Here is a 16,922-nt window from a genome sequence, read left to right as displayed (position 1 = left end):
CTTCTTTTGTTTCAGCCAATAGCTCTTTGAGAATCGCCTTGTTCCAGAAAAAAAAATAAAAAAAATATGTTTGTCAAACTCTGCTATCTTTGGAAATTTTTGTAGATTCAACTTAAGTAATGGGGACAGGTGTGTTTTGTCTTGTAGCAGACTGCCATATACAAATTTCTTTTGTAAGCAGTCTGTTATCCATATACATAGCAGTGGTTCATCCCTTGAGTTAGGTGAACCAGAACTGTCCTAAAAAATTGTAAATTTATTGATGCATAATATTTTTTTGTATTTTTTCTTTCTCTTTCTTCATATATTTTTATTTTCTATTGAGAAAATTGTTTATTGTTATTTTCATAACGCTTTTGGTCCATCAGCTGTCTGAGAGAAAAGTAAACTCTCTTATATAAATAGCATGCCTAAATATGTTAAATAAGCAGAAAGACCAAGCTTTGAAGAATGAAGCAATTAAGTGGTTAAAAACTCTTGTTACATTATGAAGCTCTAAACTGAAAACTTTGACAGAAATAAATTGGCAGAGACTGAATTTGGCATTGACACAGTAAACAAGTCATCTTTATTTTAGTTAAATAATAATGTGCGTGCTCACTGAGAAGCTAATGCTGAAAGCTGAGTTGGAAGTTGTAACAAATCTGGGACTCAATAAGCATACAGAGAGGAGAACGTTAGTGAAAGAAGTGCAGTAAATTTTTGAATATACAAAAGCTTGTATTTAAACAAAGATATTTTTGGTTTTAATCTAACATGAAGAAAAGAATCTATGATACTTCATTATAGAGAACATCTTTAGTTGGCTTTAATTGTATGTTGTTGTTTTTTTGTCAGAAAACATTCAAATTGAAAGCAGCAACATAAAACATAGGAGATGAAGTAGTTCATTTTAAAAGAGGACTTTCTATCTTATGTTTTCTAAAAGACTACACAAGACCCTGGACGGCAATAATGATCAAAAATATCATGCCACTAACTATTAAAAGTGCACTCTCTAAAACTCCCAGAACAATTTTAATTTGATCCCAGTAGTTCTTATTTCGACTTTCAGCACCTGCAAGAAGAAAAAACAGATGAACTTAGAATCTTCTTGATCAAGACCTTCCCATATCACAGCCTCGCACTTCTGGCCTTCTTGGTCTTCGAAGGACCCGGCCAACGTAGACTGCGAAGGCCGGGTCCTCCGAAGGATGCAGCCTATGAATTGGCACATAGCTGTTATGTCCCTCTGAGTTACTGATTCTGTCACTATTTAGCTAGTCTATAAGTTAGTTTATTAGCCAGAGCCAACCGACACATAATGCAATGCTCTGTACTGACAGCAGATGGTGCTACTACTACTGAATTACTTATTTCTTACATTCAGCTTAACAGACAGTCTTACATCTATCTCATTTTTTGAGAGCATGGCTGAATTATGTAAATTAGCCTTTATGTTTGTAGCGTTTCATGTTCTCTTTAACAGAGAGAATAACACAAGGGGATAAGATGGAGGAAAACACTCAGGTGGCTTCTTAAACTCCATAAATACAAATACCAAGAATAAGTAAAATATAACTATAACTAGAGTTTAAAAATAAAGTTAAATAAAGAAACTACAAACAAATAAAATTAAGAAGCAAATAGAAAACCCTTAATAATAAGCAAGAATGTTAACCCAACAAACTGTCAGTCCAGGCACGGATCACAACAATTATATTTTGGAACTATTTTTCAGCCATGACTAGACTCATAAACAGCTGTAGGGTAAATTTTACAGGACATAAACAAATTAAAAAATCAGACAAATAATAGAAATCTCCACATACTGCTCAGTGTGACACTGATAATTATCCTTTAAAAAAGGTGAAATAAAAAACTTACCAGAAACACTGACTCTGCATCTGGCAGAACTGAACCTGTAATCAGTGTTCACCTCACACATGTACAGACCCGAGTCATCAGTCCTGAGTCTGGACAGGTGAAGTCTGATTCGTCCTTCTCTGAGGGCGTCTTTGTCACTCTGGACTCGTCCTGAAAATGTTTTATCCCGAGACTTTGACAACTCAACACCATGAATGACACGATACAGGACAAAGTGTTCAAGGCGAGCAATAAGGCAACAAATGATGGAAAGAGTTTTGGTAGATCTGTCAGGTTTGGTGGTGAACGTCCACTCCAGTGTGATGTTGTGGTTCTCCTCTGCCTGATAGCAGGTCTGTGTCACATTGACTACAAATGATCCTGTTGAGGAGACAGAGAGGGAAAGAGAGGAGCAGACACACTGAGAACTGGAACAAATCTGTTGTTGAGCTTTATTTGGAGTTCATAAAGTGAAGCTGTAAACTAACCAGAGACACATGAGGTGAGGATGATGAGCAGCAGGATCCTGCAGATCATCTTCTCCCTGTGAGAGGGGACAGAGGTGAAGAGTCATCAACACGTGAGGTCAAAGGTCAGTCAGTACAGCTCGAAGAAGGAAAATCTACAGTCTGACTTAAGTCACTCATTACAACATCTGATCCTGTTCATGATCCTGATTTTTACAGTGAAAGCTCTTCTTCTGATGCCTTCTGTTTTCTGTCAGGATGATCCCACACTGCTTCAACAAGTTTGAGATCCTCTGGATCAATCAAGCCATGACTGATTGTGTGCAATGTACGCATTTCTACCGAGCTGTACTTTTAATGCTAAAGAAGCTGCCAGTCTGATTTTTTTTCCAGATTTTATTTCATAGTGTACAAAATCTGAACGTATCTTAATCGGCATTCATAATTGCATCAATTTTGACTGGCTGAAATACATCCCCAAACTAGGACTCGGCATTTAGAAATGATTTATAGATGACTGTAGAGACTCGCTGTTGTACCACTCTCCTTACCTCTTCTTTATATACAGATCATGAATTGAACTAAATGTTTTAAATTTGGTATAATAACTCTATAAGACCTATTGCTACTGCATCCCATTTTTTGTGAAGCAGGGGAAGTGAGTTCATTCAAAGAGTGGCTGGGCTCTACCTCAAAGATATGGTGAGGTCAGTAATTCAAGAGGGACTCAGAGTAGAGTTGCTAATCCTACACATTGAAAGGAGACAGTTGAGGTAGTTCGGGCATCTAATTAGGATGCCTCCTGGACGCTTCTAAGGTTTCTAGGTGAAGTGTTTTGGCATTTCCTACCACTAGGAGGCCCTGGGGCAGACCCATGGCTTATTGCTGACATTAGGCTTAGGAACAGCTCCCATGGATGACCACAAAGATTGTTGGGCTGACGGAGGTCTGGGTTTCCCTGCATAGAGTTTTGGGCCCACAACGTGAACACAGATAGCAGTAAAGGGTGGACGCATGGATGAATGTGGAAGTTAATGTACCCCGAGACTGTTAAACTGAAACCTGTTACAGTTTCTTAAGAAATTATTCTTGTTAAATTTCTCAGCTAGATCTGGTATTGTCTCCAATATTCTGACAAATTTCAGTCTCGGAAGTTCCCATCAATATTATGAAAGCAGCAAGAACATCTAAGTTTCTTTTTTCTTCCTTTTATTTTTTTAATGACTGTGATACTTAATTTGGGCCCTGTGGCAAATAATAACTGAATAAATAGATAAATAGTCCCATTTATTATACTGGAATTAGATGAGTTAGCGAGTTTTTACTGTGAATGAAAAATAACCCATTGTTTCATTTAGGGCTTATTGCTCTCTGCTGCAAATATTAAACACTCAGTGCTGTCTGTGTTAAGCTGCAGAAAATAGTTTGCCATCCAGCTATTAATTGCTTTAAGACAATCCATTAGAATGGATAGTTTATCCAGTTCACAAGGTTTAAAGTGAGGTACAATTGGATATATATATATATATATATATATATATATATATATATATATATATATATATATATATATATATATTCCTATATAATCAGATAATAGGAAAATAATTTAAAACTACTAATAATAAGGTGTAATGACAAGATCTATAATAAGAATAACAAAGGTCTTAAAACAGATCCTTGCAGAACACCACATGGAAATTCAGTTACATCTGACCAAAGGTTTACCACTGAGACAAAGTAAGGTTCCCTGCCAAGAAATCCCTACTATAAATCTACTGTTCTTTTTTTGCACTTAAAAATATAAATACTAACATAAAACAACTGGAGAGATACATACTCCTGCTGCATCCTCTTCTTTGAGTTGGTATCTGTTTCCAAAAACAACCTCCAGCTCTGTTATGCATCTTCAGTCTGCCCAAACTGCCCAAAGACACCAAGTTGATATGCAGTGTTACTTTTTATGCTGTATACATAAACAAGTAGCTGGCTGCTCACAGATAAGCATTTTGGCATCAGTCTCTGTGGTTTTATTTTTAACATAGAGTGAACACTATGTTATCATCTCTGCACATTCAGCAGTTTACCAACAGGTAAGGATGTGGAATTTTTTTTAATGAGGTTAGGATAAGTTAATGCATTCCATTAGAAATACATTAACTCTTCTGGTTTACTTTTGTAAAGGGATTGATTTACAGGTGAGTTTACTGCAATGATATTTTCATAATCTATAACTCAGACTACATCTCGATTTCAAATGTCAGCATTTATTTTTCCATCTTCAACTTACAGAAAAAAATGTCAAATATCTGCACTTTTTTGTGTGTTAGCACCAATTTCTGACAGTAAGAAGGCTGTGAATTAGAGATATCAAATTATTCTTATCTCCCTAAATACAGAAATGTGTTCAGTATACACAGCCATCACCACACGCCCACCCTCTGGTCATGACTTATTAACTGGGAGGACGAGAAACTCCTTCTAGTTTCAACTACCTTTACTTGATACAGAACGAACTGTACTCATGTTTAAACTGTCATTATTACCCATATTCATGTTTTCTATGCAGTAAACTGAAGCATCGCTTCCTTTTCCTGAGAGTTCATAACACATTATAAAAAATTTACACCTACAACTTACTTGTAATCAGCAAGAAAACATGGTGCAGATAAGGTACACATAACAGAGACCTCTCCAGACTCTCAGTTTTAATTGTGACGGTTATTTCTTCATTTCCTCAACAGGGAGGTTTGTTTTTAAAAGGATTTCAAACATCAAAAAGGCAGAGGAGGAGGAGACCATTAACATCAGTTTGGACAGTCGGATCCAAACGGATATCTCTCTCATCAACGGGATTTGTTTTTACCAGTTGGATAAAATTTTATATAAAATGATAAAAGGTGTTGAGGACTCCCTACACACAGTCTGCAGGATGGGTTCAGTGTGACAGAGATACTCTGGGGGGAACAAGAGTCAGACTTCGTCTGCCCGGAGTCGCAGCTGAAGTCTCTGGAAAATATTCACTTCTTAAACCATTAACAACCAAGTGGTCGAGCACATAAGACTTTTTCCATTGTTTTTTTTTCTTGGTGGGGTAGTTAAAGGGTTAAGCTAACTGTCTGCACTCATAAACAAAGATTTACCAGAGAGAGGAGACCATAATAAAATCATCAGTCTATGACATTATCTGCAGATGAGTCGGAAGGGAAAAAACTACTAGGTGAAACTGTGCACCCTTAACCTGAGATTATACTTCACAGCTCTCACAAGTATTTGTTGACTTTAGTGCAGCACAATGTCACAGTTTTGTTTTATATTATCTGTGATGGTGTATAGGAATTTCTTTTACTTATGTATTAATCACATTATTTTATTGTATAATGCCTTGGTGCCACTGGATTCTAACATGTGTCACATTCATGCAGTTAGACAGATGGTGGGGGTCTAGTAAGGAAGTTGGGGGAAGCAGACCACTCCAGAGGACCAGTCTTTTGTCTCTTCGAGGACTCTGGGAAGTAGCAAGGGAGCGTGAACCTTAAGGTGTGAAAAAGCTGTGTACTGCCTTTTGTTCCTGGAGAAGGTATTTGACTGAGAGCCATGTTTGACTCAGGGGAAACTCTGCTGACTGTCTGCCCTGCGATCATGTAGGCTCTCCACAAGCTTGGTTTGTCTGTTCTTTGATTTGATTAAAGAATGTTAGCTACCACTCACCGCTCATCTGCAGGCTTTATTCAATGGAAAACTTCCACAACAATGGCTAACTAAGACAGAGCACATCCTGCACAGCTCACTAGCAACCAAGAGATAGGAAATCATTCACCTCCACACCTACAACCATTTAAGGATTAGCAGTGGCTCTAACATTGAAAGAACACTCATGCAAGCATAAGAATAGAGAGGTTAGATAGATTAAATTAGATAAAACTTTATTAATCCCTCGGGTGGGTTCTTCTGGGAAATTCGGTTTCCAAATAGCACAGCACCGACAGAAGTTACAGAGTGTGAGCAGAATACCATATATACACATATATAATTACAGAGACATATATAAATAAAGAGTATACAAAAGGGATAAATAGAATAAATAGGAATAAGAATACAAAGGAATTGCACATTTCAAGTATTGAAGTCTATTTCACTGTTGGATATTAACAAAATGTATTGCACAGTGAAAAGGCACTACAGCTTAGTTGTTCACCCACTCCTTTGTCCTCCTGTTTCCTCTCCCTCTCCCCTCCAGAGAGGAGTTGAACAGTTTGATGGTGTGTGGGACAAAGGAGTTTTTAAGTCTGTTGGTTCTTGTCTTTGGGAGAAGCAACCTGTCACTGAACAGACTCCTCTGGAATAGCATGCAAAGGCTACATGGAAATGCAACACTGCTAACTATTGAAGCACAACAAGTCAAAAATATTCAACAAAGAATTAAATACCACAAATTCAAGATAGGCAGTTTATCAAATTTATTAGATTTTTTTAAAACCAATTTTAAACTTTGCTTTCTTTGAATGATTCATCTGATATCAAATAAAAGTTCTGAAATATCTTAAAACAGGCGCAAAACATGAACCAGCAGGTTCAAGGCATCAAGCTGTTTGCCTGAATTTGAGCAAAGTAAGACCACTTCTTGCATGTGTAACCCTGACAATGCTGTTTGTTAACATAAAGTATCCAGTGTTTCTGACTCTCTTTAGTCTATGTACAGCTCTTCAGACTGTGGCATTGTAAAGAAACCGCGGCAGACCCAATGACGTTTTCGTGCTTTTCAGCATCTTTACTGACTTGCTTTCATCAGCGGTTGTCATTTCCACACGGCTGGAGCACAAACACCAACAGCAACAATAACCAGTGCAGACCTTTTATGTCGGTGAGGCATGATTGCAGATGCTGTGCAGTTGCGTCCACCTCCCCTGCAGCAGCAGCGCAGACCACGCCCCACCACAGGCATAAAAGTATATTTGATGTTTTTTTTAATAAGTGTTGTAAACTGACATTGTGAACTGTAACAGAACTCAGTATTTTTACTGTTTTTTGTTTTTTTTACATTTGTACATATGTGAAAAAATTTAAATATGACTGCTTGTGTCTCAAAAAGAAACAGCAGAAATTTAAATAACTGCTTTAGGTAGTCTGCATTCAGTCAGTTGTGTTAATGCTAAACAACACGTTTTAAAATAAGAAAAAAAAGATTAAAAAGCAGAGAAGCTGACCAGTCTCTGTAACTCCCTCTGTTTTACTGCTTTTATCATTTTCATTTGACTATTACAGCCACGTCATGATAGTGATATGGCAATTCAGTGCTGTTTTGCATTTAAATTTTTGCTGAAGGAGAATTCAGGACAGATGATTTACACAGCAGGTGCCAGGACAGCTGACCTGGTTGAGTCAGCAGTCTGTGCACTGCAGGCTAACACCCATCTGTGTAGGGGCCTGGGTTGAAGTCTTTCAAACCGTTTAATGTCTGTGGAAAACAACATTATACTGACACTGATAACTCTGTGTCCAACTGTGAAAGATTTACTGCATTACATGAAAGTGTGACATTACGGATTTGCTGAAGTTTTATGGGAATTTGTTTTAGATTATGTATCAGAGTTTTATCTCCACTTATTATATACTGTCTCTTTCAATCCTGCAGCGCAACACTAGTATGGAATCAGCATCAATTCAGCTAAACCCTAGAAAACTGTTCAAGTAAAATACCCCATGCTGTGCAGTTATGCTGCAATAGGTGAAGGCTGCTGGGGATTCCCATGATGCATTGAGTATTTCTTCTTCAGTCACCTTTCTCACTCAGTATATGTTAATAGACCTCTCTGCACTGAATCGTACTTGTTATTAATCTCTGTCTCTCTTCCACAGCATGTCTTTATCCCGTTTTCCTTCTCTCACCTCAACCAGTCGCAGCAGATGGCCGCCCCTCCCTGAGCCTGGTTCTGCTGGAGGTTTCTTCCTGTTAAAAGGGATTTTTTCCTTCCCACTGTCGCCAAAGTACTTGCTCATAGGGGGTCATATGATTGTTGGGTTTTTCTCTGTATGTATTATTGTACGATCTACTGTACAATATAAAGCGCCTTGAGGCGACTGTTCTTGTGATTTGGCGGCATTTAAATAAAACAACTTGAATTGAATTGAATTGTTCCAGGTATGATTGGATGAGACAGTGTGACTCAATGTCCAGTTGTATCCCTGAGAGTGTACCGGAGGAGGTTGTGTTACTGAAACAGAGGCTCCACAAATGAAAAATGTCTGTTTTGTGAAAGTGAAGTATGATCTAAAAAGTGTCAAGTATCCGAAGGATGACCAATAACCATAGCTGGGATAACAGTGTTCCAGCAACTCAGTCCAGTTTTGTTTTTGTTTTTTCATTGCATTGACTAAATTACAAAAAATTGCTTATATCTATTTAAACAGTGCAGGATTGTTTCTTGTTTCCCTCAGTAACACTGCATTTAGTAGGAAATTAGAAGAGTTTATTTTTAATTCTGTCATACTGACAGAATGACATTAAATGACAGTAGAACATCCTTCAACATAATGAATGAAACAGTAAACAGATCAATAGAAAATACTATTTACATGAAATTACACATTACTTAAAACGAATTATCCTGTACTTAAAATTACAGTATAATCGTATCAGATTTGTTCCAGTTCTCAGTGTGTCTGCTCCTCTCGTTCCCTCTCTGTCTCCTCAACAGGATCATTTGTAGTCAATGTGACACAGACCTGCTATCAGGCAGAGGAGAAACACAACATCACACTGGAGTGGACGTTCACCACCAAACCTGACAGATCCACCAAAACTCTGTTTCCATCATCTATCAACAGATGACTAATTATAAAATCTTTGGCTTCTATCATGTGTCCAATGGTGTTGAGATGTCAGCATCTTCAACTGTCCAGACTCAGGACTGATGACTCGGGTTTGTACCTGTGTGAGGTGAACACTGATCATGGTGCTGGTTATGAGAGCTGTCGCCTCAGCGTCACAGGTAAATTACTAAGGAGTATTTGTATTATTTTCTTTTTTCTTATTTAAATATGATTTCACTACTGAGGATAATAAGGGCATTACTGCTTTTCATAACAGATGCATAATATATTAATGGCAACGCATGTCTCTGTGTTTTTTACAACAGCAGCTGATCAACGTCAGAGACTGACACTGAGTCCTCTAGAGAGCTGGAGAAGCATGAGCTTGTACGTTGGTCTGGGGCTGGGAGTAGCTGCTGTAGTTTCTGTGATTATTGGACAGGAGAAAAAGCCACAAAACCCAGCAGGGAGTGCCTTAGAGACACAACCCATCAGGACTAAGGGGACTTTTTCTGAAGGACCCGCTTCCTATGAGGACACATCATTTCAGATGTACTTATAGACATGAACCTCTCTCCCATTAACATCTGTTTGAAATGTCAGACAGCAGTTTATGATCTAAAACAGAAAACTGTAGTTTTTCTGTTTCATGATGTTTGTGCCACACTTGGTTTGACTGTTACATAACTAATAATAATAATGACGGATTGCATTTATATAGCGCTTTTCGAGAACCTCAAAGTGCTGTACAATTCATTCACTCTCACATTCACACACTGGTGGAGGCAAGCTACAGTTGTAGCCACAGCTGCCCCAACTACAGCAGTTTCCCCCGATGTGTAAAGAAAGAAACGATGATCAAACATTTACTGTTTTATTATAAATGTCATTACATCTTTGACATTCTCATTTAACCTCCATATTACTGTTTTAAGTAATGTTAATTTTAAACTTGTTTTGAATCCCACTGTATCTTGTTTTAAGAGATCAAGAAATTCTTGCATGTCCTAACTGACATGGATATGGTTCGGTTAGTGTTGCTTTTTTATTTTGTTTGATATTTATTGTGTTGTTTAGGGTGTTTTACTGAAGCAGTTTGCAATAAGTGCCATAAAATAATAATAATGTTATTATTAATACTACTACTACTAATAATATATTTGATTGGATACAGTGAAGTGGTGAGCTTATAGCACCATCATCTGGCCAAGAGGGTGAATTTCACTTAGTTCCATAAGTGGAGGAAAATACTTATTTTCATGGATATTTTTCTTTCCCTATAAAAACAAATCTTTCCATGCCTAAATCATTTTGATGAAATTCTTGTTGCTGTTATACTCCTTCTCCATAATGCATAAAGAACTGTATGTTGTATCTTCATGCAGGAACAACGTCTCATATTGACCTCAGAATCTGTTTCCAGACATGATTTGTGTCCTGCAGGCAGCGTCTTGAAATCTGAGTGTGGTTCAAAGTTTAGACTGGATTTAAAACAAGAAGAAAGCATCGGGCACGAGACATGAAATTCCTCCAGTTCACGAACTCCAGCTCAAAGAAATCGAGTTCATCAGCCTGTGCATGTTGATTTGAGAGAGAAATGAAATAAAAGCTGCTGCCACAGCTTTAGTTTGAGTTTGTTGAAACCATAAGTTACATTTTAGGAACAGGAACCTGCAGCAGAATTTTACACTTTTCTTTTATTTCTGCTTCTAAAGTATTTTTAAAACCATAAGCAATGAAACATTGAACCATCTGCTCACCTGAGACCCTTGTTTATGGAATATGCATGTATCAAAGTCTAATAACAAAGCCTAACTCTTGTATGTGCATAAAGAAAGGACTATTTTGTCACTGCATGTTTTTTATTGCAAATCTTGTAAACTCTTATTAATAAAGTTTATTGCTGTTTGTAAAAACAAAAGGGTCGTGACAGTGTGCTTCTTAAAGGAACACATACACGTTGAGGAAACAGGAAGCAAATGAAGCGTGTTATCTGCCGTAACAAAGTCCAGTCCCTACTGTCAGGATTAAATAACAGAACATTTCCTTCTTTGGTCTTGTTGACTCCAGGCACTTGTTAAAGTTTAACCACTGAATACAGCTGATGGGAAAACAGCACATTTATAGGCTAAATCCTCTGGTGGATTAAAGGCCGTACAAACTGAAGAGAGCAAACGTTTGTTTTTGGGTTTTTTTTAAAGTTCCCATTTGGTGGCAGGATGAGCGTCCAGCTTAGAAATAATAAACAGGACACACATGGGAGCATAACCTACCCCATCATCCTTTCTGCAGTGATACATGAGCACATGATATGCACTTCATATCACAATGAGGCTTTCTGATACTTCAAACATACATTATGCAGTCTTGGATTCTTGAACGTCAGGTTTTCTGCCTGATGGCTCCCTCCAAGTCCTGCTTTTAATTTCTCTTGGTGCAAAACGACACCACAAAGCTCCTGTTAAACATTTAAATGAAATTTTGGTATCTTCTCAGCCGAGTACGACATCTTAAGGCACAGAAGCGATTAACCAGTAAAACTGTAAAGCCAAGTAAAGCTGCCAGTTCGAATCCCAGTGCAGTGTAGAGGACCGTCCTTTGCATCCAGGTGTGTGCTGATGGACTCAAAGTTGATCCCTGAGGTTTGGAACGAACAGCAGCTGCTGCAAAGGAGAGAAAAATGAAGAGAGAATATTTTAATATCACTGGTAGCTGTTAGCAGTTCCTGTTCTGAAAGCATCCTAAAGAAAGAAACAACAAAAAACTTTGATAACAACTGGAGCATAAAGAACTCGATGAACAATAAGATTACTGACAGGCCCTGCTGCTCTCTTATATTGCAGAATTGATAAATATGAAGTTAAAGGGAACCAACAAGTCAACTGTATATCAGTACAGTGATATATGACCCCTTTAACCTGGGGTGTCGAACTCCAGGCCTCAAGGGCCGGTGTCCTGCAGGTTTTAGATAACACCATGGGTCAACACACCTGAATCAAATGATTACTTCATTACCAGGCCTCTGGAGAATTATAAGACATGTTGGGGAGGCAATTTAGCCATTTGAATCAGCTGTGTTGGTTCAAGGACACATCTAAAACCTGCAGGACAACAGCCCTCGAGGCCTGGAGTTCGACGCCTGTGCCTTGAACATTGGAAATTGTCTTTTCTACTCTTTTGTCCAGCTTTAAAAAGGCAAAAAAAAAAAAAAAAAAACTTTCAAGGTTCTGAGATGCAGACACAGTATCCTTCAGATAGAAAAAATACAGCTATTTGCAGACTTTATGCTTTCAAAATTTACATTGCTTTGATCTTTAAAGCACAGGCAGGAGGAACTTCATCTAATTTTAAATCTTTATAAAAACAATTTGTACTGCTTTTATCAATTTATGCTATTTTTAAAGAAGTGTTATTCGAATGTATATTTAGAATATAAACAGATTCTATTACAGGGGTGGGCAATCCCAGTCCACGAGAGCCGGTGTCCCTGCAGGATTTAGATGTGTCCTCGACCCAACACAGCTGATTTAAATGGCTAAATTAGCTCCTCAACATGTCCTGAAGTTCTCCAGAGGCCTGGTAACGAAGTAATCATTTGATTCAGGTGTGTTGACCCAAGGTGAGATCTAAAACCTGCAGGACTGGACCCCTCATGGACTGAAATTGCCCACCCCTGTTCTATTATTTGTTTTAGGAAAACAAATATTCTTTGTTGGTTTCTGAATGTCAAGATGGAGTAATTCGTACTGCTTTAACCTTCTTACCACGTATGCTGAGTCGACAGTAGTCAAAGCCATAATCATACTCGGTTTTCACCTCACACAGGTACAGACCCGAATCATCAGTCCTGAGTCTGGACAGTTGAAGTCTGATTCGTCCTTCTCTGAGGGCGTCTTTGTCACTCTGGACTCGCCCTGAAAACTTTGCATCCTGAGACTCTGACACCTCAACACCATTGGACACATGATAGAAGCCCGAGGTTTCATAATTAGTCATCTGTTGACAGATGATGGAAACAGAGTTTGTGGAGTTGTCATGTTTGGTGGTGAACGTCCACTCCAGTGTGATGTTGTGGTTCTCCTCTGCCTGATAGGAGGTCTGTGTCACATTGACTACAAATGATCCTGTTGAGGAGACAGAGAGGGAAAGAGAGGAGCAGACACACTGAGAACTGGAACAAATCTGTTGTTGAGCTTTATTTGGAGTTCATAAAGTGAAGCTGTAAACTAACCAGAGACACATGAGGTGAGGATGATGAGCAGCAGGATCCTGCAGATCATCTTCTCCCTGTGAGAGGAGACAGAGGTGAAGAGTCATCAACACTTGAGGTCAAAGGTCAGGCAGTACAGGTAGAAGAAGGAAAATCTACAGTCTGACTTCATTCACTCATTACATCTGATCCTGTTCATGATCTTGTTAGAAGTAACGTTAACTCGGTCACCAAGAGCTGAAAAAAATATTTAGTCTGTTTACTTCAGTAGAAGTCAGAATCCTGCTTATGCAACCACGACGGGTGTGGCTTATGACTCAGCTGCAGGGATGGGGTGGAGCAGCAGGTTCAGGGTGTGGTTTCAGGGGAGGCTGACCCACATAGCTGTTTATCATCACTAGGTCATTCATTCCGTATTTCAGTAGGTTAACAGGACCTGACAGGATTGGTGTGTGGTGTGAAGCAACAAAGGTAGCAAACGGTGCAAATAAATATAGCTCGACTTTGACTTCGGTGTGTGCTTCAGGTCCTTCTTGTTAAAGTAACATGTTAGCATCAACTTAAAAAAATAAAAATAAAAAATCCAGGACAGAGATTATTACAAAAAAGTGATCAAAACAAAACAAAGCACTTGAGGTAGGTTTGGAAAAGTAAAAATATATCAACACTTTCCAGCTTTGGCTTCTCAAGTTCATAGAGACTCAAACAGCCACAGAACTATTATGATGTCACTCACCACAGCTGTGCAACACTAAGCATCATTCCCTTCAGCCTCTGGGAGAAAAAAAGTTACTATGGCCTTTTAAAGGCATCAGTCCGTGCCCAGTACATAGTAGGGATCGGCAGATAGATCGAAATATTAATATTAATAGTATCCATGTGGACGCTGGTATTGGTGTCAGATCGATATGAATGTGGTGCAATCGATACTGTCATTTCTGTTTTCTTCGTTCAGTGTGTCGCTCCCATTTCAAAGTGATCGGTCATCACTGAGGCCCTCGTGTGATGAGTGAATAACTTTTATGCTTAAAAAATATATATTTAAATTATAAGCAAAACTTAGCTGTGATGAGGATTGGGAAAGCTGGGACTTATGTGTCAGAGGTAATCAATTCAAAAATCAATATTAGGCCGTAACACAGTGAGTTACATCCGCCGACAGGTACAGTGGGAGGATGACATCAGGAAGGGGGTAAGGGTAGCCCAAACTAGAAAACAGCTTATCCCTAAATCAGGGCCCATTTATTCTAGCGGGCAGTGGTAATGCAGATAAGGGGAAGACACCCTGGGTGAGACAGACTCACTTTGTAGCATAAGGCAGGTGCCTTATGCTACAAAGTGAGCATAAGCACAACAATCATATGACCTCCTAACAGTGGGAAGGAAAAACTCCCTTTTAACAGGAAGAAACCTCCAGCAGAACCAGGCTCAGGGAGGGGCGGCCATCTGCTGCGACTATTTGACAAGCTGTAAAAGACACCAAGAGATTAATAATAACTAATAATTCTCATCAGTAACACAGACATGAGTTCATCAGGCCTCTCTGTGTTGATTTGACAGGCAAATGAAATGAAAGCAGCAGCCTGCTGCCAAAGCTTTAGTTTGACTCTGTAGAAATCCAAAGTTATATTTTAGGAGCAGAAACCTGCAGCACAACTTTAGACTTTTTTTTTTATTTCTGCTTCTAAATTATTTTTAAAACCATAACAACTGAAAAACAGAAACATCTGCTCAGCTCGCTCTTTCTCTGTGGAGTTTGCATGCCCCCTCCTCCCCTCACCTCACACTGGATTCCTCTCAGTTCTCAAAAAGATTAGTATTTTTTTCCTCTAATATTAAAGGATAACAGATGCATATACATAAACAAAAGACTATTTTCTCACTGCATGATTGTTATTGCAAATTTGTAAACCACATTATTACTAAAGTTTATTCTTGTTCTTGCTTCACATCTTGGTGTCGACACAAAAGGGTCATGGCAGTGTGCTTTTTAATGCAACGCGTACAGTTTTAGGAAACAGGAAGTGAATGAAATGTTTTATCTACTGTACTGAAGGCACATTTCCTTCTTTGGTCTTGTTGACTCCGATTATTGAATACAGCTGCTGGGAGAACATCATATTTATTTGGGGAAAAGAAAAATGTCCTTTCACTCAAGCTGCGGTCCTTCTCCCACAAATCACCTCTGACACTCGTCTCCACCCACTCCACCCTTCCTGCACGCACTTCCTCGCTTCTCTTGTCTTTCGCTTTGGATGGTATTTAAAACTTATCTGCCTTCACTGTTACACCCGCCTCCTTCTCATTCACACACACGTACTCTGACTTACTTCTACTGGCTTTCATTCAACTTCTAGCCAGAGCATCCCTCCACCTATCCAGGCTTCTTCCACCTGCTCTCTACTCTCACTACAAATCACTATATGTGATCTGCAAACATCACAGTCCACGGACACTGTTGCCTGACCTCATCTGTCAGCCTCTTCATAATCACTGCATACAAGAAGCTCTTTCTTGGCATGAAGCCTGCTGCTCACTGATCATCAACAACTTCTTCCCATATCTTCACGGTGTGGCTCATCAGCTTGAGCCACCTGTACTTACTTGGGCTCTGCACATCACCTTTGCTCTTGGAAAATCAGCACCAGCACATTTGTTCTGGTTTGTGATCCATGATTGTGTTCAACAGTCAGTTCAAAAACTCCACCTCTCTCTCTCTCTCTCTGCCACATATCACACCTGCACAGGTTTGCCATCTGGGCCACATGCACTTCCACTCTCCATCCCCTCCACAGCTGCCCTCACTTCCTCTTTATTAAAACTTTGCATTTCCTGGATCACCAACCGTCATCCAGCACTCCTCCCCCACCTCTCTCTCATTTTTCTTCAATCTCCTCAAAGTACCCCATCCAACCTCTTCAACACACCACCTTCACTCGCAGGCACATTCCCACCTCTATCCTTAATCCAAACCTGTTGCACATCCTTTCCTCCCCAAGCCAATCGATGTAAGTCCTTTTTTTCTCTCCTTACTGAGACGATCCAACCGTTTAATGAATGAATGAAAAGACAGCATCCTTCAGAGCAGAAGTACAAGACACTGCAGGTAAAAATGACCAAGAAATCACTGAGAAACAGCGCTTACCCGCTTACCCTGCGATGACTGTGGACAGGGCACCGTGGGAATAAAACTCTGGTGCTGCTGAGCGAGTGAAGGACGGAGCTACATCCTCACACATGAAAAAATGAAACACACAAATGTAGCACAAAAACGAACTTCGTGCTCCTATGGTTTCCTCTATCAGATATAGCGCTGTCGTCTTCAGTGAGCCCGGGGCAGTGAAGCCCCGCCCTCTATAAACGTTGCCATCCATCGACCAATCAAGTCATTCTTAACTAATTCGACTGAGTTTTTATTTCTTTTTTCCTCTTTTTTTCTCCGCTTTTCTTGATATTCCGGTTATTTAGATATCGTTCTGTCCAAACTCACCGTTAAGCTTATTTTGTATTACAGATACATGAGCTAAAAGTTTATTTTTTTATGATCTTTTGTCGGTCTGACGCTGGAGAGACAACTTTAAGACAGT

The 16,922-nt window shown here is 39.1% G+C and overlaps 2 protein-coding genes across 2 annotated transcripts; both read right to left on the bottom strand.

Moving 5' to 3' along the window:
• Window positions 1-538: 538 nt before the first annotated feature.
• Window positions 539-4,257, bottom strand: LOC148103908 (uncharacterized). Its single transcript, XM_087834655.1, has 4 exons — window positions 4,153-4,257; window positions 2,334-2,389; window positions 1,867-2,226; window positions 539-1,057 (listed from the first exon to the last, which is right to left on the bottom strand). Exons 1-4 carry the CDS (start codon window positions 4,161-4,163, stop codon window positions 930-932), a joined length of 555 nt encoding a protein of 184 aa, XP_087690781.1. The 5' UTR covers window positions 4,164-4,257; the 3' UTR covers window positions 539-929.
• A 6,547-nt stretch (window positions 4,258-10,804) lies between these two features.
• LOC148103907 (uncharacterized) lies at window positions 10,805-16,709 on the bottom strand. Its single transcript, XM_087834496.1, has 4 exons — window positions 16,489-16,709; window positions 13,357-13,412; window positions 12,890-13,249; window positions 10,805-11,788 (listed from the first exon to the last, which is right to left on the bottom strand). Exons 1-4 carry the CDS (start codon window positions 16,707-16,709, stop codon window positions 11,595-11,597), a joined length of 831 nt encoding a protein of 276 aa, XP_087690622.1. The 3' UTR covers window positions 10,805-11,594.
• Window positions 16,710-16,922: the final 213 nt, after the last annotated feature.

Source organism: Neolamprologus brichardi, chromosome 3, assembly GCF_056152115.1.
Source record: "Neolamprologus brichardi isolate AB-2024 chromosome 3, ASM5615211v1, whole genome shotgun sequence".
NCBI lineage: Eukaryota > Metazoa > Chordata > Actinopteri > Cichliformes > Cichlidae > Neolamprologus > Neolamprologus brichardi.
Note: the sequence above shows the minus strand (reverse complement) of the source record. Positions and strands in the feature narration are given on the sequence as shown.